At 57.9% G+C, this 20874-nt stretch overlaps 6 protein-coding genes across 6 annotated transcripts; 2 read left to right on the top strand and 4 right to left on the bottom strand.

Annotated features, from left to right (window-relative positions):
• Positions 1-1736: 1736 nt before the first annotated feature.
• GCG54_00000587 (uncharacterized protein) lies at positions 1737-2768 on the bottom strand (the record flags this gene model as incomplete). Its single annotated transcript, XM_045400723.1, has 1 exon — positions 1737-2768. One exon carries the CDS (start codon positions 2766-2768, stop codon positions 1737-1739), a length of 1032 nt encoding a protein of 343 aa, XP_045263396.1.
• Positions 2769-6964: 4196 nt separating this feature from the next.
• On the top strand, positions 6965-9354 carry GCG54_00000586 (putative dipeptidyl peptidase 4; the record flags this gene model as incomplete). The annotated part of the gene is made up of 2 exons (XM_045400722.1): positions 6965-7444; positions 7501-9354. The coding sequence occupies 2 exons, from the start codon at positions 6965-6967 to the stop codon at positions 9352-9354; spliced, it is 2334 nt and encodes a 777-aa protein (XP_045263395.1).
• A 1806-nt stretch (positions 9355-11160) lies between these two features.
• On the bottom strand, positions 11161-11766 carry GCG54_00000585 (uncharacterized protein; the record flags this gene model as incomplete). Its single annotated transcript, XM_045400721.1, has 2 exons — positions 11161-11696; positions 11754-11766. The coding sequence occupies 2 exons, from the start codon at positions 11764-11766 to the stop codon at positions 11161-11163; spliced, it is 549 nt and encodes a 182-aa protein (XP_045263394.1).
• Positions 11767-12026: 260 nt separating this feature from the next.
• On the top strand, positions 12027-13224 carry GCG54_00000584 (uncharacterized protein; the record flags this gene model as incomplete). The annotated part of the gene is made up of 3 exons (XM_045400720.1): positions 12027-12037; positions 12172-12540; positions 12612-13224. 3 exons carry the CDS (start codon positions 12027-12029, stop codon positions 13222-13224), a joined length of 993 nt encoding a protein of 330 aa, XP_045263393.1.
• A 327-nt stretch (positions 13225-13551) lies between these two features.
• Positions 13552-16878, bottom strand: GCG54_00000583 (uncharacterized protein; the record flags this gene model as incomplete). Its single annotated transcript, XM_045400719.1, has 1 exon — positions 13552-16878. The coding sequence occupies one exon, from the start codon at positions 16876-16878 to the stop codon at positions 13552-13554; it is 3327 nt and encodes a 1108-aa protein (XP_045263392.1).
• A 1063-nt stretch (positions 16879-17941) lies between these two features.
• GCG54_00000582 (putative alpha-galactosidase B) lies at positions 17942-19723 on the bottom strand (the record flags this gene model as incomplete). The annotated part of the gene is made up of 3 exons (XM_045400718.1): positions 17942-18891; positions 19047-19130; positions 19324-19723. Coding segments are annotated over 3 exons (1434 nt in total), but the record flags the coding sequence as incomplete, so codon positions are not given.
• Positions 19724-20874: the final 1151 nt, after the last annotated feature.

The raw sequence follows: 20874 nt of genomic DNA, 5'->3' as shown, positions 1-20874 counted from the left end.
TTCTTTGTGATTTCAGGAAAAGGCATGAGGCTGGCTGGCAGTTTGTGAGTGATATGCCAGCCTGATTCGGCATCCTCAGGGTTTACGGACCGCAATTGCGAAAACCTGTGATTGGTTGCAAAGACCATCTTATGCAATACCCTTGCATCCCACAACCGACTTTGCCGTGAATTAAAGACTCGAAGTTACACTGAGCCTTATAGAAAAAACGATTGTGTCTGAACACACGGAGAAGCTAGGGAGGAACCACTAACTTGGGCGTTGTCTCGGCCTAAAGCCACCACCGATAGTCGTCCTTGAGTACCAATTTAATGTTCAACTTTCGTTTTACTTTCTCCTCTTCATGAACGATTAGAAACGTTCGTGTGTAAGCCCTATTTCCACGACGACGAAACTTATGAGAAATGTTCAACCGCCGGGGCATAGAGAAGCTGGACCTAATTCTGGGATTTCGAATTGGTTTCCGTATCTGGGATACCCGAAAAGTACGAGAGATCGGGTAGAAACAGATTCTTGTGGGGTTCAATGTCAATAGATGCAGCTTTTAACTGTCGGTACCTTATCTAGATAGTCTCTCCTGTGCGCTGGTTAGGCCGCTGCGAGTTGAGCCCAGCGATCGTCGGGATCGGGGCATAACAAGGGTCCTTACCAGAATACGCCCAAGAACGGCATATTTGGACCAGCGCATGTAACTTCGCCATGTTCCCTCGACGGGATTCGCAATACTTGATAGGTCAGAGACGCCCAGTCAGAGTTGGGCGAACATTTAAGGAGACAATCTGGGCTCTCGGCCGACAGCGCAAGCAGCATCAACGGGGCCTAGCGAGAAGCTTGATTCCGACATATGTGGACCAACATTACGATCGCGTCGAGAACATGGAGAGAGAGTCGCGGCGTACCAAGGCGCACACCCCATCATACCCACGGCGCGCATTCTGAATAGCGAAAGGGGCTTAGTCGGGTCCACGAGGGGTGTGTCGTTTGCGGATAATGCGGATGTGCATCATGAACCCGCTTCAGGGGAGGATCACACGGGTATCTCTCAGCCGAATGGGTGTTGGCGACGACGGCTTTTTGTCGATGTGGGATTACAATGCGCGAGGTTCTCTTCGATCACCTGGATGGAATGGATACTGTTTGTGGATCTAGACCTTTGTATCATGCAACTGGCGTGGAAAAGCAAGATCGCGAAGGTTATGAAGGGCGACTCCTGCCTCCTCGCTTAATGCCAGACACAAGTACCATGAAGACGAGCAATTCGGATTAGTTCGTGAGACTTTACATGAGACCCCGTCAAGTCCTTGTTACCTTCAACGTTTCCAACAGAATGGTTTGAATAAGCACTGTTGGGGAATAACATGTGTTATCGCCAGAACCCTTGTCCATGAGATGACGCATCGGTGGGAGCGACGTCCACGTATTGTATTGCTCCTACTGTTGACCAGTGATATTTTCAAACTCTTTAGGCGTTGTCTTACACAGCTTTTGCAGCCGAGGAAACCCTAATCCGTGATACTCATGGTGACTTGCACTTTCTTTCTAGCTAGAATATTCAAGCACAGTGTGGGGAAATCCGGGACACCAGCAATTAAGGTATCAATCATTCTAGTTTCAAAAACATCAAACGCTTGTCATATGTATCCAAACAAAACATCATAACCATAATAATACAACGGGGAGGAAATCAGTCCTCTCCCCAAAACGAGTGAATACCCGCTCGCTCCGTTGACGCCCTGCTAGTCCAAATCATGAAAAACCTGCTTCTCCCAAAACGCCACAACCTCGTCTAGCTCCGGCCGGTCGTTCGGGTCCCGCTCGATGCAGCGCATCACCATCGCCTTCCAAGCCGCCGGCACGTCCTTGGACGCCTCCGTCCACACCGCCGCGTCCGGCGACTGCTCCACCTGCTCCAGCAGCATCCACATCGTCCGCCCCAGGCTGAACACCTCCGCGAGCTCCGCCGCGCGCGGGCACGTCCGCTTCCACTCGGGGAACACGTTCCAGTCCGGGAACCCCCACTTCTGGTTCTTGCGCGGGGCGCCCTCGTGCGGCGTGTAGATGATGCGCGGCTTGTTCTTGGTGGTGTTCTTGAGGACGGCGGACTCCTCGGCTTCCTGGTCGATGGCCACCTCGGGCGGGTGCGTGAACATGGACACACCGCTCTGCTCCCAGTCGATCAGCCGCACGTTGTCGTCGCCGTCGACGAGCATGTTGCCCGGCTTCAGGTCCATGTGGTAGGTCCCCGCGACCTGGTGCGTGTGCTGGATCGCGAGGGCCATCTGGTAGCACCACTTGGCGCGCAGCCCGAGCGGGAGGCGGGTGTTGGCCTTGTTGGCGCGGAGGACCTGCTCGTCGACGCTGGCGCGCGCCATGACGGGCTGCAGGAAGCCGCAGATGCGGTCTGCGTCCCCGTCGGGGACGATGACGAGGATCTGCGGGCGCGGCATGATGTTTGGGTGTGGCGGCAGCGTGCAGAGGGTGCGGATCTCGTGGAGGAGGGTCTTCTCGACGTGCTCGCGGAAGTCGTGCCGGGCGACGTCAAAGTTGACGCCCTTGAAGACGAAGGGGGCGGCGAAGGACGGGTGGGTCACGGTCCGGGCGCCGGTTTTGCCCGGGAGGCGGCCGATGTGGATGAGGTCGGAGAAATGGACGAGGTCGAAGGCTGCGGCAGGGCAGCCGGCGGCGTGGAGGGCGGCGAGGAAGGCGGTGTAAGGGGTGAGCTGACGGATGTAGTCCTCCCTAATAGGAGACATGCTTTCCGCAGTCATGATGACCGTGGGGGGGAGGAAAAAGAGGTGAGTAAGGTTGCGTGTAAGCTGGCGGATTTTGGGATATCTCGAGTTGGGACTTTCTCTAGGTTTTGTCTTCTTCGTCTTTTGGGGGCGTGCAGACGGGGTGAAGTGGTCAGGGGCGAGGCAAGGATGGAGATACAGATTGGTTGGTTCTCCCCCCCTCGTCCCAAGCATTCCACAACTCTTCTCAAATAAGAAAGCTCTTCGTAGGAGGCCCGAATGTAGTTGATTCACTGCAGGACAGAGAGTCTGAGCTTCGAATAGTTCAGTCAGTATGGTGAACCAAGTCGAGTGTAACCCGGATCAAAGACTCCGGGAATAAGAAGTGAACTTTGTTTTTTCTTTTCTTTGGCTCTTCTTTGGTTCTCGCCTTACCTTTGACAACTCGGTGAATAGAGAGGCATTGGGCGGTGGTCAGCTGTGATTGGAAACAATGTAATGTTCCATCCCATCCGGTGGGATCATCGTTGTTGAGGAGGGGTAGTATCCAAGATGCTTTTTCCTTCGATTTGACTGTTCTGTGACAGGCAAGATGTGCTGCGTGATGGGGTTTGACGGGTGCTTGAAGGGTTTAATTTACCAGGCAGACGGAAACTGCGACATTGGCATGCAGGCCCGAGGGTTGATAATGGAAAAGGAGGAACAGGTTCGGGTGATGGAAAGAAACTCTGCCCAGGGGGTGGCTAACGTGTTCCTTTCAACTCCCCCCGAGTCCCGGGTGTGAGACTTTTTCGCTCTCGCAACAGAGTCCCAAGAAGGCGCAGTGATGGCATATCGCCAACGACGCTACTACCCTTCCTGCCCTACCCCCCACGGGGCTAAGTCCTCCAGCAATTCTTTCCTTTGGTCCTGGGCTTGTGATGGTATGTCGTCGACTGTCTCACCCTGTCGCCTTGACACCGATCATATGACCGTGGACTGTTGGTTTTGGCTCTTGGGGGGCGTTTGGGGAATTGGCTGGCTGGCTGGCAAAGTGAGGCGGGCGTAAGATGATATCACGAAGCGCCATGGACAGTGTCGAGGTGTCTACCAAATCGGTCGGTGGGCAGGATGCATGACACTAGGCGGGAGGTGATTGGTGGTATGGGCACAAGGGCGCGTCGTCTCGTCCCGCAGCTGGTTCTGATTTTGCTCACATCTGATATCTGACAGGATGCGGGATGATACGGCCCTTAGCGGGATCACCGTGTGATGTTGCCATTTTGTTTGGACTTGTTCTTTTCTTCTTCCTCGTCGTCCTTCTTGTCCTTGCCATGCCTAGATCTTCCCGTATCGGGTATCATTCGGCAGAACCCTGGATTAGCAAGGCTGGCCCGATGCAGAGTTCTTTTGCAAAAATACCCCTATATGCAGGGGATGCCAGCAGAATTCCTCCGTCCGCAGAGCTTGCCCCATCTGATGGCACGGTAGTCTTCTCTTGGATCCTGATCCCCGCCGGAAATATGTGAGCACTCAAGATGTGGTCAAGGCAAGGGCTCCACTCCCAATCGAGAATCCAATCGAGAATCCAATCGAGAATGGGCTTGGGGGAATATGCAGGCGGGAGATCGGGTCGTTGCTGTCGATGGCTGTTCATTCCCCCGGACGGGTTTAGAGCGTGGGTGGGATTGTTGTCACATCTCATCGATGGGCCTTTTCTTCCTTTCAGTGGGTGACGTAAGACACGGGAATGAGACAACAGGGCCTGGAGTGCTCTACCAGGGGGGAGGGATTGGAGGATCACCAGTGGACGTTCTGTGGTTTCTGTACGGAGTAAGGTTGTGTTGGTCGTGTCTGGGAGGGGGGCAGGGCCCTATGAGGAATTCCGGTGAGTCGCGGGCGATCTCTGATGTTACTCTTCTTCTTGATTTAATTTATTGTTGGGCGGGGACCCATCTCGGGGACACGCAGGGCCGGCCGGGGGGTACGGGGAGGATTAGAGGCGAATGTTGTTGTCGATTTGTGGATGCGCGGCCAGGGTTGACAACTATTGAAGTGTGTGTGGTGATATGAAGGTAGGTGGTGAGCTGCGGGAGATATTCCTACTGCCGCTAGGGCGGTATTTCTTTTGTGGAATGTCCCTTGTCTCTGGGTGGTGGTCCCTGGTTAGCTGAACACCCATCTCTGCATTGAATTTGACAGCGTTGAGGGGTGGCTGAGTGTGTCTCAGTTGGTCGAGTGAGGATTGCTCGCATTCTGACGGTTCAAAGGCGTTCTGACCCGCGTGGCATGATCAAGTTGAACGGCAATTGAGAGCGGTGGAAAGCGTGGCTGCCAGCTGTGAGGAAGCGAAGTGATGCATGGCGTGGTGTGTCTGATGTCGCGCACACCGAAGGTGAGAGGTGAGAGGTGAGAAGCGCCAGTACGGGGTAGGGCAGGCGTGAGTGAGTTCGGGTAGGTGGGCGGCCAATGACGGGGGCTGCCTTCAAAACTTCAAGAGTCAATGCTGGCGGCTTAAAGAGCCCCGAGGTGCCGAAGACGCGCCGATCTGACACTAAGTCCGGCGGGCAGGTGGCACGGCACGATACCAGCGGGGGAAACGCTCCATTGGCGGCGGGCCGGGGAGCATCCGTTGGTCTTCCGGCTGGGCGGGGGCCACCGTGCTCACCTACCTTACCTACCTACACAAGGTACCTCAAGGTAAGGCAAAAGTAAGGTAGGGGGGACTGAAGACGCTTAGCCTCGGCGGCCGGGGAGAATTCCAAGACAGACCGTGCCAGCAAACGTGCAAGCAAGCCTCGAGCCAACGATGTCTTGATTCTGGCCACTTATTTCTAAAGAAAGGTGAGATAACATGGGGTTCGTTCATTGGATTTCTAAGCTGGGGGGTACATACCATGTACCTACCTACTCACACACTCTCATATCAGCTCTCACATCATATCATGGAGTGAGATGAGATGCCCCTCATCTGATGAGAGCACCTAGTAAGTTAGTAGTAAGTAAAGTGTGAGTGAAAAGACTCGGTGTGACTGGAGAGTGAGTGCTTGCATGTCCCCAGTGTCCAGGCTCCAGTCAATCAATGGTTGCACCATCTGAAATGCCCGTCGACCACGCGATAAACTCAGTGCCTTGCATCAGCAACCTACATACCTTACTTTGAGTACCCGCAACTCTCCCTCACACCAAGGTTGCTTAGGGCAGTGAAAGTACTGAAAGTAGGCAAGATGGAACACTAAATGAAGAGTGCCGCCGGCAGTGCAACACTCGATCGCTCGCTCGGTGGGGGAGACCGGGCTGCCCGCATTCCAATGTGATGCCAGTGCCCGCCCTTTGGCATTTCTTATTCCTTTCCTCCCGTATGTATGTACGCGTGCACCTTCGCTAGCAATACTACAACACACAGTCAGTTCCTCTCACCACTGCAGAGTGAGTACAGAGTACTTGTCCGTACCCATCTTGGTATGCAGCGGTCCCCGCCCGTCCGCTCCGTTCGAGGTGCAACCTTCCCGAAGCGGCATTAAACTAGGTCATTTTGCCCACTGCAGCTTCGCGGTGTTTGGTCTTGGCAACTTGGCTCTTCTTCGCGTGCTCGTGTTTTCTGCGTCTTCTTGCCCCGATGCCGCATCCCCAGCAGCGAATGATTGAATCTCTCGCTGTTTACTCTGCGGCACTTTCAGAATCCAATTTACAACAGAGTCTTGGGAGCTGGATTATCAGACCAACTTTGGCAGGTCGTTATGGACGCTGGGAGTAGTCCGCCGGGCCGGGTTCTTTTGCAGCTTGCTTCCATGCCCCCAGCCAACCTTTTCTGAGCCAAAGCAACCACTCACAGTCGCTGCCGAGACCAACGACCGTCATTGAAGCTGCGAAGCTCCAATCTTAAGTCGTCTTGGCACTCCGAGCACGACATGCATCGCCATGAACCTGTGCTGCTGCGACCGCCAGTTGGACCGCCAAACTCCATTAATCCTCGTCCTCGTGGAGCACCAGCACCAGCACCGGCAACAGGCAATGCGACCTGCCTGATGCGCACCATCGCGACTGCCCCCGTTCAATCGCACGACCGCTGCACCTGCCGTCCGGGGTTCTCGTCAACCATCGTCCGGGAAGCTATAAAGCCCCAGGGTTGCTTTTCGGCGTGACCCGTCTTCCTTTCGAACTCTCCGCTTCTCGCTCCCCTTCTCCGCCAACCTCTTCGACCCGATTCGCGCCGCTTCTCCTCCGCTCAGAACGAAGCACCGCAGACAGCAATGGCGCGTCTCTTCAACGCCGTCGCGGCAGCCACCGCTCTTCTCGTGGGCGTCGCGACCGCCATTGACCGCGAGCCCCACCAGCCCTCCGGCGGCGGCGACAAGATTGTCACCTGGAATGAGACCGTCGTCTCTCCCCGCTTCGGTGCCAGCGCCCGCTCCGTCAGCTGGCTCTCCGGCACAGACGACGGCCGCTACATTGAACAGGACGACGCCGGCCTTGTCATCGTGGACATCATCTCAGGCGATAACAAAACCTTTGTGTCTGCCGACAAGTTCCCCGCTGGTGTACATGAGTACTGGATCCGCCCGGACCTGAAGAAGGTGCTCTTCGCCACAAACTACACCAAGCAGTACCGCTACTCGTACTTTGCGGACTACTCCATTTTGGACGTCGAGTCCGGCGCCCTCCAGCCCTTGCTGCCCGAGGCGCTCGGAGATGTCCAATATGCTGAATTCGCACCTGTCGGCGACGCCATTGTAAGTATTGGCCGACTGAGCACGGTCTTGCAACCTCCCAGCTTACACGATTGCAGGCATTTGTTCGTGGCAACAACCTCTACCTCAGCAAAAACGGCACCGTCTCTCAAATTACCAACGATGGTGGCCCGGATTTGTTCCACGGCGTCCCCGACTGGGTCTACGAGGAGGAAATCTTCGGTGGTCGCAGCACTCTGTGGTTTTCCCCTGACGGAGAGTACGTTGCCTACCTGAGCTTCAACGAGACCGGCGTCGAGACCTTCACTATCCCCTACTACATGGACAACCAGAAGATTGCTCCCCCGTACCCCAAGGAGCTGGACCTGCGCTACCCCAAGGTCGGCAGCACAAATCCGACCGTCCAGCTTACTGTGCTGGAGGTCGGCAGCGAGAAGTCTACTCCCGTCACCATCGACGCGTTCCCCGCTGACGACCTTGTTGTCGGTGAGTTGAAGTGGGTTACGAAGAACCACACCAGCTTCGTCTACCGTGCCTTCAACCGCGTTCAGGAGCAAGAGAAGGTTGTCCGTGTCGATGTCGATGGCTACGCATCCCAGACTATCCGTGAACGCGACGGTTCCGACGGCTGGCTGGACAACAACCTGGCCATTGAATACATCGGCCCCCTGCAGAACACTACCGACGCGTACTACCTCGATCTGTCCGACCATACTGGCTGGAATCACTTGTACCTGTACCCCGTCAAGGGCGGCGACGCCATCCCCCTGACCAGCGGCGAGTGGGAGGTCGTGGCTGTGGTCAAGATCGATACCGAGCGACAAATCGTCTACTACCAATCCACCGAGCACCACAGCACCGAGCGTCACCTCTACTCCGTGTCCTATCCTGCGGGCACCAAGAAGGCGCTGGTTGACGACAAGGTCGATGGCATGTGGAGCGCTTCCTTCTCTGCCTCGGGCGGCTACTACATCCTCAGCTACCAGGGCCCCAACGTCCCCTACCAGGAGCTGTACGCTGTCAACTCCACTGAGCCCATCCGCACCATCACCAGCAATGACGCCCTCGTCGCGCGCCTCAAGGAGTACAAGCTGCCCAATATCACCTACTTCGAACTCACCCACCCCGACGGATACAGCCTGAACGTGATGCAGCGTCTCCCCGCCAACTTTGACCCCTCCAAGAAGTACCCCGTCCTCTTCACCCCCTACGGCGGCCCCGGCTCGCAGCAAGTTACGAAGCGGTATCAGACCATCAGCTGGTCGGCCTTCATTTCCTCGGACCCCGAGCTCGAGTACATCACCTACACCGTCGACAACCGCGGCACAGGCTACAAGGGCCGCGCCTACCGGTCCCTTGTCGCCGGCCACCTCGGCCGCCTCGAGCCTGTCGACCAGATCTGGGCCGCCGAGCAGCTGGCATCCAAGAACTCCTTCGTCGACGCCGGCAAGATTGGCATCTTCGGCTGGTCCTACGGCGGATACCTCTCGGCCAAGGTGGTCGAGCAAGACTCGGGTGTCTTCTCCCATGCGCTCATCGTCGCGCCCGTTAGCGACTGGCGCTTCTATGACTCGGTCTACACGGAGCGCTACATGAAGAGCCTGGGCGAGAACGAGGAGGGCTACAATGAGACGGCTGTCCGCAACCCTGCCGGCTTCAAGAACATTGCCGGCGAGTTCACCATCCTCCACGGCACCGGCGACGACAACGTGCACTACCAGAACGCGGCCGCGCTCATCGACCTGCTGGTCGGCGCCGGCGTGCCTAACGACAAGATGAACTGGCTCTCCTTCACCGACAGCGACCATAGTATTGCGTACAACGGTGCAAACATCTGGCTGTACAAGTACATGACGGAGGCGTTGTTCCGTGAGAAGAAGCGCTCCGGCGACCGGTTGGTGCACCAGTGGACCAAGAAGTCCGAGACGAGCTTCGGCTTTGATCGGGAGTAGATGGACTTTTGCAGAGCGGGTCAAGAGTCATGAAATTCTTTTGTAAATACTTTCTAGCATAACTTAATGAATAATCCTACAAGATCCCGATGTGCCAGTTGGAACCCTGTTATTTCAGCAATTAATGAACGGAATCTAAAACCTACATGAACGAACGTAGTGTGAAATATTATACTGCAAAAGGCGCCAGTCCCAAAACTGAAAAGAAATTACACCTGGGTCAGCTTCCGTTGTCAGCCGAACTAAAGTCACATTCGTGTCATGGGATGGCCATGACGCTTCTCATCTTCATCGTAGCAAGCGCAGCAAATTTCGTAGGCGACTTCGGCTTCCTTGCACTCATTGCAGTCTGGATCAATATTGTTAGCGAAGGTGACACAAAACAGCAATGTCATGAGGTCTACTAACGCCAGTATTTCCCGAGATCAATGCCGTTATGGCATTTGCTGCAATGCTTTTTGTAGTCCCGCACGACGCCGTGGCTCAATATCCATGCCAGTCCCATGTTAACAAGCTGATCCCCGAGGGAACTAGATACCTTTTTCTCGGCCAGGTTAGCGAGCCAAATACCGCGGTTCCACCCGGGAACGTCGCTACACGGCACTTGGGGAGCATGTGGGCCAGCCGGGATATAAGCCGGGTGGACTGCATCGTGAACTACGTCGCGAATGGCATGACCCGTCTCTGTGGCCTGCGCCGCGGCTCCATGCAAGGCGCCGTGGACGGTCTCGGCCGAGTGGTGCATCATCTGGTCGACTGTTGCGGCGGCACAAGGTGTGTGAAGCTTGAGACCCTCAGCCACCACGTCGGAGACGCCTGAAATCCGATTTCGCGCTTGGTGAGCTCGGCTTGTACTATTTTGTGCTTCCTGTGGGCAACATCATACCTGCGGATGTGGTACGGCACCATCAGCAGAGACGCGCCGTGGCTAGGGATCGCGGCGGCCACGCAGGAGCCCACGCCGACGGAACTGGCGAAGAGCTGACGTGTTTTGCTGACCTCTATTTTGGCGAGCTCGGTAGCGCTCATTTTGGAGACAAGCTCGGCAAATTTGTCCTCGTCCAAGTGGAAGAAGTCTTTGATGGCCATGTTTGCTCCTTGTAACCGTGAGGTCACGCAGAGGAAGCTGTAGAATAGGCCACCAAGGAGAGATGTGGGGTGGACAGGAACGAAAATGCAAAGTAGACCACAGCTTTGTACGTATGGATTTGGGAGCTATGCACCTTCATATACACAGTACACAGACGGCGTCGTGATGGGCCCTATCCCACTGCGAGCCCCCAAATAGATGCTTGTGTAGACCACCAGCATCGCTTTGACACCTCCGTCCCCATCAGACAGCTTTTGCCATCACCTAACAGAGGACAGCTTGGGGCTGTGTCTCTCCGAGGATCGTTAAGCTTGCTTCCCCGGATGGTGGTCTTAAGACTGTGGAGGAGTCTGGTCCAGGTTGGGGCGTAATGTCACCTGTCATACATGCCGACTAGCGCATCACGTCAATACCACTAGACGGGGAAAGACTGACACAACCGGCAGAGCAGCTTTAAAAGCCGCCGCCAAAAAGGAAAGAATACAAAAGCCTCCAAGCACTTTGTCATGTGAACACAGCCAAGAAAACAAGAAGTCTAGATGTCCACGCCGCGTCAAATGATGCTACATTAGTAAACAGGTCGCCCACGACCTGGAGCTTGATCGCTCGATCGCTCAGTTGCCCAAAACCCCTTTTAACGCCTAGCAAAAAGCCACGATGGCATCACCATCTGCGAGAACCTGGTCTTGCCCAGTGCCAAGCAATAAACAACCGCTTCACTTCATACTCAGCCCCCCGAAGACCCGGTCCAGCTCCGCACCCTGATCATTCACAGGCATCTCGCTCGCGCCCGCTTGTCCCGCCGCCATCGTCTGCGCATCCTGCAGCTCTTCCCCACCAGCACGCTCCGGCTCGAGAAGCCGCGCGTCGCTGTCAAGCCAGCCCGGCGCCACGCGCCTCTTCTCGGCGAGCTCGCGCGCCTGGATGCGCTCCTCGAGTTCGCGCAGGTCGCGCTCGGCGTCTGCCTGCATCTTCTCGATGTGCGCCTGCAGCGCGCGGCAGGAGGCGATGATGTCGTCTGGGTGCGCGGCGTGGCCGGACTGCGAGACGACGTATTTTGGCTTGTTGCTGGCGTCGGCGGGTTGCGGGTTCGGGTTGCCGGAGTCGTCGGGGCCGGCGGCGGGGATGCCGGTTGCGGAGGGGGGGAGGGCGGAGGGCATGGCCTTGTAGTTGTAGGAGAGGGTTGTCGCGGTCGGGAGGGAGATGAAGGGGGAGACGGTCAGGGGGACCTGCTCGAGGAGCGGGTGGGAGCCTGGAGGTTTGTGTTAGTGGTGATGGTGTTGGCGACGGAGGGGGAGGGGTGACTTACGGTTGTTATACATGATGGGCAATGGGTAGGCAGCTTTCCTTGTGGTTCAGTTGTAGAAGCGAGAGTCCAACTTTGAGAGCAAGAAGCCGTTTTGAGGGACGGGGTCAACTTTGGGAGAGAAGCATGTGGTCTTGCGTCGCGGCGTCTTGTGCCTGAGACCTGCAAGAGATTCGTGGAGTGTCTGTGTGGTGTTGGTGGTGACTGTCGTCCCCGCGACGGCACCGACAAGGCGGAGAGGTCGGTGTGGTGTGGAGAGCTCAGGCCCCTCTGAGCATGGAGAAACGGTACGTATTCCTCAGCAGACCGCACAAGCACTTCACCGCCTTCCCTCTTTCCTCCCTCCAGATTAGGTACATCATCTGCATCAAGATTCCGACGTGATCACGTGCCGATAGCGATAAGAGCTTTCGTCTGCCAGAAAGCTGTTTCCCTTCAACGCCAACCCCACCATGTCGCCGTTAACAGGGTCCAACATCGATTTAGCACAAATCCGGAAAGCCGTCAACATGCTGCCGGTCACCATCCGCACACCGCCCGCGGTCGCGGACTACACCCCGATCGAGGAGTGGGAGTCACAGACCCCGCAGTCCTTCACACCCGAGAAGACAGTGTTGCATTTCCACCTTGAAGCTGCCAGAGCGTGGGTTCCTGCGTCGCAAAAGGGCGGGCTGGCCGTTGTGTTCCCGGCGGATGGCTCGACTGCTGCGGGCGCCCCCGAAGGCGCAACGTTGAGGGATGCTGGAGAGGAGCTGGTTGAGCAGACTGTTTCAGTATTTGTTACCTCAGAGTAAGCGATTTGACTTCCTGAGACGCTCAATTGAGGTCGAGGTAGAGTTGAGGCTGACTTGTGGATGGCAGACAATTCATCATCTTCTCGTCAGCAGCAGGAGCAGGCGTCGGCATCTCGTACCCCGCCATCTCGATACACGCCGTCAAGGCGGTCGGCACCATCGCCGACGACAAGCCGCTCCAGGCCATCTGGATGCAGCTGCAGCTCGCGGACGGCGGCGACGGCGACGACGACTACGACACGGTCGACCTGACCATCGTCCCGGGCCTGACGGACGGCGCGCAAGCGGACGTGCAAAAGTTCTACGAAGCGATCTCGACGTGCTCGGATCTGCACCCGGACCCGGCCGACGAGGACGAGGAGATGGACGACGACGCCGGCGGGCGCATCATCTTCGAGGGTGACCACGAGCCCGTAGAGGGGTACACGGGCGTGCTGCACGGGGCGGCAGACGGCGGTCTGCCGCCTTCGTTCCCGGGCAGCGGGGGCTGGATCACGGCGGAGAATGTGCACTTGCATTTTGACGCGGACGGGAACTGGATCGGCGGGCAGAATGGCGACGAGGGTGGTGAGCTTGGAGAGGGCGCGGGAAGGGTCAGGGGCCACGATGAGGTCAACGGCAGCGGCGTGAACGGCCACGACGACCCCGAGAACAAGCGCCCGCGCGTGGATGAGCTATAGAGGGAGTGTGTTTGCGCAGTGGAGGCGGTTAGAGGCGGTATGATACCAATAATCGGGACCTGGACTCAGCTTGAGGTAGGAAATTCATATTCAAAGTTCTCTTGTTCCGGCTATTTGTGCCGATTCCACGTCAGACTTTCAACCACCGAGGCTTGGTCTCATTCGTTTCGTTAATCAATTGAATGCCTGTGCCATTCAAATTATACTAATAGCTGTGTAGGTATATCTCGTTCCATAATGTGTCCGATCTCAACACCAGAAACCACGCCCGCTGTCCCTGAAAATGATGGTTACAGTTAGAAAAATAGAAAAGAAAGAACGAGGCCATCAAATCCTCAAATTCGAGCCGCCTCTGCTGGGCCCGGCTAATCCGTCAGATACCTTCCTCGGAGACACCTCCATCACCTTCAGCCTCGACCCTCCACCGTCTTCTTCATTCTTCTGCTTCCCCTTATCAACCTTTTCCTCCGCGTCGATCCAGGCCCTCCTCGTGGGACTCTCCAACATCCCCGTACTCGCCCGCGCCGCTCCCCTCACCGCGCTCCTCGGCGTCGGGTTAAGCGGCCTGGGCCCCCTGATGATACTATTCGGCCGCGCCGCCTCCTCCTCCTCGTCGTCGTTCTCGTTCTCTTTCTCCTCCACCGCCGCCTTCAGCTCATCCAGCCTCCCACTGCCGCCAGGGCGGCTCCTGATCACGGCAATGGAGTTCCTCGCGCCCTTGATCGAGGCACCTCGTGGATTCCGCTTGGCCTTCTGGCTCTGGCTCAAGCCCAGAGACAGGTAGTTCTGCCGCCCGATCTTGCTGATGCGGCTGTTGCTGCGGTCCGGGCTGAAGCCGCCCCCGCGGAAGTTGGGCAGCGTCGGGCTGTCGGGGTCCGAGACAGAGGAGCCTGCGCTGAGGGTGCTCATCTGGCTGTTCATCCGCCGCAGTTGTGCTACCGTCGACTGCAGCCCCATCACGGCGAAGTCCCGGTGTTGGAAGGAGCCACGCTTCGGCGAGCTGTTCGCTGAGGAGGTGTTGCTGTTGAGCACGATGGATGGGCACGAGGTGCTCGGGACGACCTTGTCGGTACGGTTGTCCCTGGGATTTGCTGGTTGGCGTGACAGCATGCGCTCGCGGATCGGGCTGCTGGCAATGCCGCGGCGCTTATACCGTCCTGGCGTGGGTGAGCCATGTCTTGACTCGCTGGGGAGTTCTGGGCTGGGAATAGGTCGGCGCGTGGGCGAGTGCGAGCCGCGGCTGTCGAGAGAGTCCCTCGCTGTTGAGCGAAGGGTAGGAGATGTACCAGTATTTGTGAAGCCGCCCCCGGCGCTGCCCATCGCCAGCGCGTCGCGATTCGGCGACCCATGGCCCGGTCGCAGGTTGAGAGGCGGCGGAAAGACGGGCTTTTGGCCAAAGGTGGCCCTCTTGTTCGGCATCTCGGGTCGGCGATGGTTGTCTTCGGGAGAGGTTCCGGGGCTGGCCTTCATGCTGGCCACGCTCGTGCTGGAGACCAGGAAGACGGGCTTCATCGACGCGACGCTCTTGGGGCGGATCGTCTCCGGTGACGGGGCGAAGTCGTCTGAGGGCAGCATCATCGACAACCGGCCGCCGTCTCTATCCACCACGCTATTCCGCTTCACGACATCCAATGGCCTGGGCACAGGCGAGTTGCTCGCCGATCTGGAATTGAAAGAGGGCTCGATCAGCGTCTTGTCTTCTGGAGGCGAGATGCGCCGGAGGGGAGGCAGGCTCGAGGACTGCCGCTTCGGGCTCCTCGGCGGCACGATGGGCGGAGAGATGAACGGATCGCAGATGGCCGTGTCAATCGTCAGCCCCTTTGGCTTCCGGCCACGTATAATGCCGCCGCCTTGGCCGCCCGTCTTGCTGTCATCCTCCGGCTCGTTGACGCTGTACAGCGTCGACAGCGACGAGGACGCGTTGCTTCCGAGGGAGGCCATCGACATGCACCGATCCTCCGGCTTGTCCCCTTTGTTCCCGGGAGACTCGTGATCCGACCGTCGACTAGGACTTGACAACCCCGTTGGCAACACGTGCTCAACCTCCGGCGTCGTCTCTCCGAATAAGCTATCCGCGTCCGAGACCGCTGATGACTGCGACGTGTTGCGGCGGTGGTTATGGACCGGTGTCTGTACCAACACCGGCGCAACCATCCTCTTGTGCGGGCTTGGGGTACGCGTCCTCTGCTGCTGGCGTTGCAGTTGCTGCAGTTGTAGTTGTTGCTGCATTTGCTGTTGATGCAAGCTCTGCCGGAATTGCTGCTGCTGGATTTGCTGTTGTTGCAGTTGATACTGAAGTTGCTGCTGCGCACTCGCATCCAACGCCTGTCCGACGTGATGGATGACCACGCTCCTCTCCGGCGACGACTCAAACTTGATCGGCGAAGGGGGCTTCGTCGGCGACCGCGGAACCATCCTCACAGGCGACCCCGATACCGAGCGCGGCGCCATCCTGACAGGCGAACCTGATGCCATCCTGACGGGAGACCCCGATGCCATCCTGACCGGCGATCCCGATGCCGACCGCGGAACCATCCTGACAGGCGATCCTGACGTCGACCCCAGCATCTTCATTGGCGACCCCGACTTTGTGGGCGAACCCCCTTTCGTGGGCGACCCCCTTGGCGTCCTGACGCTCGACCCTGCCGACGCTGAGTTCGCCCTCTGCCGCGTCGCAGGCCGACTGTTACTCGGCGTTCCATTCATCAGCCTCTCTTCCGTCGACCGCAGGATCTCCGCCAGATCAGACTCAGTCGTCTTGTGGCGCAGCCTTGGAAGTGGCGCCGGCCGCGGGCCCTGAGGAGACGGAGCCGGCACAGGGGGACCGCCCCTCGCGGCGGCAGCCAATCTCTCTGCGAGCTCGTACGAAGCAGTCCTCGGCAGCGGGATCCGCGGCGGGTTGCCCCGTGGCGCAGGCAGACTTACCGGCCGCGGCTGCGTGATAGCATACGGACCACCGCCGCCACCGCTACCGCCCAGCTCGCTCGCGAACGCCTCCTCCTCCTTGAACGTCGAAAAGTCCGGCAGCGTCGGTGTCCGCAGGATGAAACTGTCTCGAATACTCAGCCTGCGGTCGTCCTTCTGTACCCTCGGCCCGTGGATGGCGTCCTCGTCGATCCAGCTGTTATTCCTCCGCAAATACCCGCCTCGCTGCTGCCCCCCCTCGGCATCCGACGTCCCAAACACATTGAACGTCTTGCTCCGCGGGATGCCGATGATGGACGCCAGGGACCGGTGCTGGTGCTGTCGCCGCTGGTGCTGGATCTCGGCCATGTCCATATACGACCGGCTTCTGCCGTCGCGGCTTCCCGGCTTCGCTTTCGTGAGGCGGCGCGGGCGCGGGCTCGGCGTGCGCGGGGACCTGTCCCCGGCTTCGGAGGCGCCGCATTGTGCGTCGGTACGGGGCGAGCACGAGGCCGAGTTGGGGTTGCTGTTGGTGTTGTTCGAGCGGGCGGCGGCGGCGGCGCGGTGGCGGCGGCCTGCGAGGGCGACGAGGAGGAAGGCGAGGCAGATGAAGAGGAGGACGCCGCCGCCTATTGCTATCGCCAGGAGGAGGGGCAGGGTCATGCCGCTTGTTGCGGTTGAGGAGGCGGAGGGGGCGGCCGGCTGGGTTGTCGTGCCCGGGGCGTCTTCGCGGGGGAGGAGGGATGTCATTGTGTGAGCCCCGTTTCGTGAGTCGTGAGTATCTGGCGTAAAGGGTTTGTGGTGTTGGAGGTTTTTACGCCCCTTGGCGAGAGAATCCAGAGAGGGTCAGATTTAGTGAAGAGGTGATGAGACTGCGAGGAGGATTCTCATGATTTGGCACGGGCTGGTTTGGCGTTCCCCTACTCCTTCCTACACGTACAAGTTGTTTCTCGGTCAGTGTTTGATGAGGGTTCAAATTAGAAAAGGATGGGAAAAAATGCAGAAAGGAGAATTTCGGACAACTGATGGTGTGTAAACAGAGTGAAAAGAATGGGCAAAACGGGCTAACCCTCCAAGAAGGTCAGGCAGCAGAGAGTAGAAGATGCAATCACAAGATGCTGCTGTGTTGTTGTTCGCCTTCCAGGCCGCCTCATGAAATGAAAGATGGCTGGGTTTGCATTTCTCCCAGAGAAAATACGCCTTCCAGCACCCGTGACACTCTGGCTGGTTTGATGGTAGGTCTTTCTTTCCATGTTTTGACATCGGATCCCCAAAAGGAGAGAGAAAGTAGTGGTCTCAGTCTAATCAGGCTTGTCTGGAATGCGTTTCCAGTGAGTTGTCCTGGGGAATGCATTCCAATAGAGGGATGGGGACGGGGAGGAGGGCAGAAAAAAAACAGCCTGCCCGCCCCCCGCGAGACCAGCTACCACAACTTAGAAAAGTCTTAGAACGCTCGGAACCGCGGAAGGCCGACAAGAACGTGATGCAATATGAATTCGCGGTCCGGGCTGGGTGGCGGTCACTGGTTTTGGGAATAGCCTCGCCGGGTGCTGGTATGCGGGCGCGGCTCGATGTCATCTGTGTTAGATGAGCTGACATTGCTCTTGGCTTGGGGCGGTAAACAACGACCTTTCTTGGATAAAGGCAATAATTCGTCGTTCAATATTTATGTTTTGCCATCTTTTTTGGATGCTGCAAATGTTCTTTTTGCTTTGATGGTTGGGTTTCTTGGAGATTTATTACGATCTGGCCCTGCCGCTCCCCCTTGCATCCAGCTCCCGCCCATCTTCATCTTCGCATGTGACCTCCCGCTCTACAACCACTTCATCGCCCGGCCCCCAGACCTTTTCTTGCACTGCACCTCGTTGATCCTCAGCGCCGCCGTATCGTGACTCGCAATCTCAACCGTGACCTCGTCCTCGAATACGCCCAGATCCTTGCCCGTCCACATGTCGTGCACCGCGTACTTCTTCCCGGCCTCCAGCCCCGGCACCTCGCCAAACACCACCGTCTTCTTCTCCTTCCCTTCCAGCGTGTTGAGCACAAATACATGCGTCCCCTCCACGCTCTCCCCGGCCCAGAACTCCGCCGGGTGCGTGATGTTCCACGCCCCGTCCGGGTTCACCCCCCACTTGTACGGCTGCGCCGCCTGCCCATGCACGCCGTCCTGGTTGAACGCCACCAGCTCCTTGTTGACCAGAATCTCGAGCACCTCGGGCGCGATCCCGTCCAGCCGCGTGCCGATGATCAGCGGGCTCTTCAGCGCCGCCCAGAACGCAAAGTGGCTCCGGCTCTCCGCCAGCGTCAGGTTGCCGTTCCCAACCTCGAGCATGTCCCAGTCGCCGTGTCCCCAGAACCCGTTGACCTGCGACGACGACCAGAACGCCGCATGATTCAAAATCGGCATCAAGCCCCACGACCACTGGTGCTGGCCCAGCCACTCCGGGTAGATGTCCCCCCACATGCGCCAGCTGTGGCCCGTCTCGTTGCCCCAGGCCTCGACGTGCGCGTGGCCCCACGCGCAGAGGGAGTACTCGATCGTGCGGTCCTGCGCGAGCAGCGCGTCTCGCATATGGCGGTAGCGCTCTGCCGTCTGGGAGGTGGACCAGTCGTAGCCGGCCGGCGCGGGCAGGCCCGTCTTGGAGTTGACCGGGTCGCCGTTGTCTTGGTTCTCGTTCGGCGGGCCGCCGAGCCAGAGCTCGGGCACGTATTTCCAGTCGTCGAACCAGGACTCGGGGACGTTGCAGTTGTCGTACTTGAGGTCTGGGGTGTGTTAGAGGTGATGTGTGCGGCTGAAGAGTGCGACAGAGTGAGACGTCCTGGGGAGGGAGAATCTGGTGCAAGGGGGGTTTGTTTGATCGTGGGGAGAGGGAGAAGAGAGGGGTCTTTAGAACATGACGAAGGGGGAAGAAACTTACAGTCGATGCCCCATTTCGCAAAGGTCGCGGCGTCGATTTCCTCGTAGCCTAGCGATCCCTCATACCCGCCACACGTGGATGTCCCTGCAAGGAGTATGTCGTCAGCCATCAGCTCGTCGTCGCATCCCCAAACACTAGCCCTCGCAACATTCCCTCGTTCCCAGAGCCTCACTTGCACCGTCCTCACACCGCGTCGCGCGTCGAGACAACCCCTCCAGACTGCCCCTCACCGCGTCCGTCGGCCAAAAGAAAGTAAACTAGAGGGAAAAGAACTCACCCGCATCGCTGTAAATCCCAACCTTCAGCCCCATCTCATGAATCCGATCAACCATATGCTTCATCCCCAGCGGGAACTTCTCCGCGTCCACCACAATCTCCTTCGTGACGTTGTCCCGCCGGAGCTCCTTGTCGCTCCAGCAGTCGTCGATGTTGACGTACTCGTACCCCAGCTCCTTCAGCCCGAGGTCCACCATCAGCTGCGCGACGCCCACAAAGACCGTCTCATTGATGTCGCACCCGAACTCGTTCCACGAGCTCCAGCCCAGCGCCGGCAGGCGGCCCGTCACGCCGTCGCGCGAGACGAGCGCGCTGGCGGGGCCTGTGGCGGCGAGGGGGAGGATGACCTTTTGGGCGCGCATCCTTAGGGGGGAGGTGTCGTGGCAGGTCTGTGGTAGTGGTCTGTAAGTGCTGGTGAACACAGAATGGCCTCGTCGGGAAGAAGAGAGAGGACTGCGCCGGTGGGATGAAGGTAGAGAGGAGGGTGAGGATGGGTTCTTCATATACACCATCGCGAGGCCCCTCATCAAGCGGCCTACGTGAATAGCTTCAATGCCAAGGGAACAGAATGCAACCTACCCCAAAACCGTCCCAATCCCATTGTCGTGCCACCATCCGCGCAATGAACAAGAACACCACCACCCCCGCGACCTTTGACATCACCTCTCGTGCCATTGTCTCGTCTGATTGCTGCTCGCCCGGCGTGCTGAACCAGGGTACTGGGATCAAGAAGGGTTACGGTGAGGGGTACTCTGTATCGACGACCGAGCTCGCGGGCAGCTCCAGTTCATCTGATGAGGGGAAAAGAAACAACCGTCAATTGTTGGTGGGCACGCCAGGAGAAATGCAACGCCATCAGCGGCCCAAGCCAGATGCGCGGAGGATCGCCGTCCGAGGAAAGATGGGGGGGATGGGATGCGGGGTTGGAGCCTGCACGTCACGCAATGTAGTTAAAAGCCAAAAAGTATCGCCCGTCGGATACGTTCACAACAAGAAGGCTGCAGCGGGGTTCGCGGCCGACGACGTACAAGATAAAAAACGGCCCGCTCCCATGGCGTCGGGAATGGCGTTGTGTGATTCGGTTGAAAGAAAACAACTACTGCAGGCCAAACTGCATGGCCGTTGAGCGATCCGGAAGCGGTCTAGGCCATGGCGGAAAAGCGACGGAGTAAACGTCCTGATGCTTGGCTCGACGACGTCGCTTGTCGGAAGGGCGGTAGAGGGAAATCGAGTGCGGGGAACCATGGAAGACAATGTAAAAGTCGGATCATCACAGAGCGGGCACGAGGGGATTAAGTGCCTCTACACGGGTATATAGTCAGGTAGATGCCGTGAATGGGAATATCTTCAAACGACATTGAACAAGAGGTATCTCTCAGACATAAAACGCCTACAGGATGATGATGATGCACTGAGTCGTTACGAAAGCAAAAGCGAAAAGCAAACCACAAACACCGCCAATCAATGGCTACGACGACGGTCCCCGACTACGCGCAGCTCACGAACGTCCACCGAGAAGAAAAACAGAAAATGCAAGAACCTGAACTTGATG

The sequence above is a fragment of the Colletotrichum gloeosporioides genome, assembly GCF_011800055.1.
Source record: "Colletotrichum gloeosporioides strain Lc1 chromosome Unknown consensus_50, whole genome shotgun sequence".
In the NCBI taxonomy this organism is placed as follows: Eukaryota; Fungi; Ascomycota; class Sordariomycetes; order Glomerellales; family Glomerellaceae; genus Colletotrichum; species Colletotrichum gloeosporioides.
The sequence above is the reverse complement of the archived record's forward strand: the minus strand, read 5'-3'. Positions and strand labels throughout refer to the sequence as shown.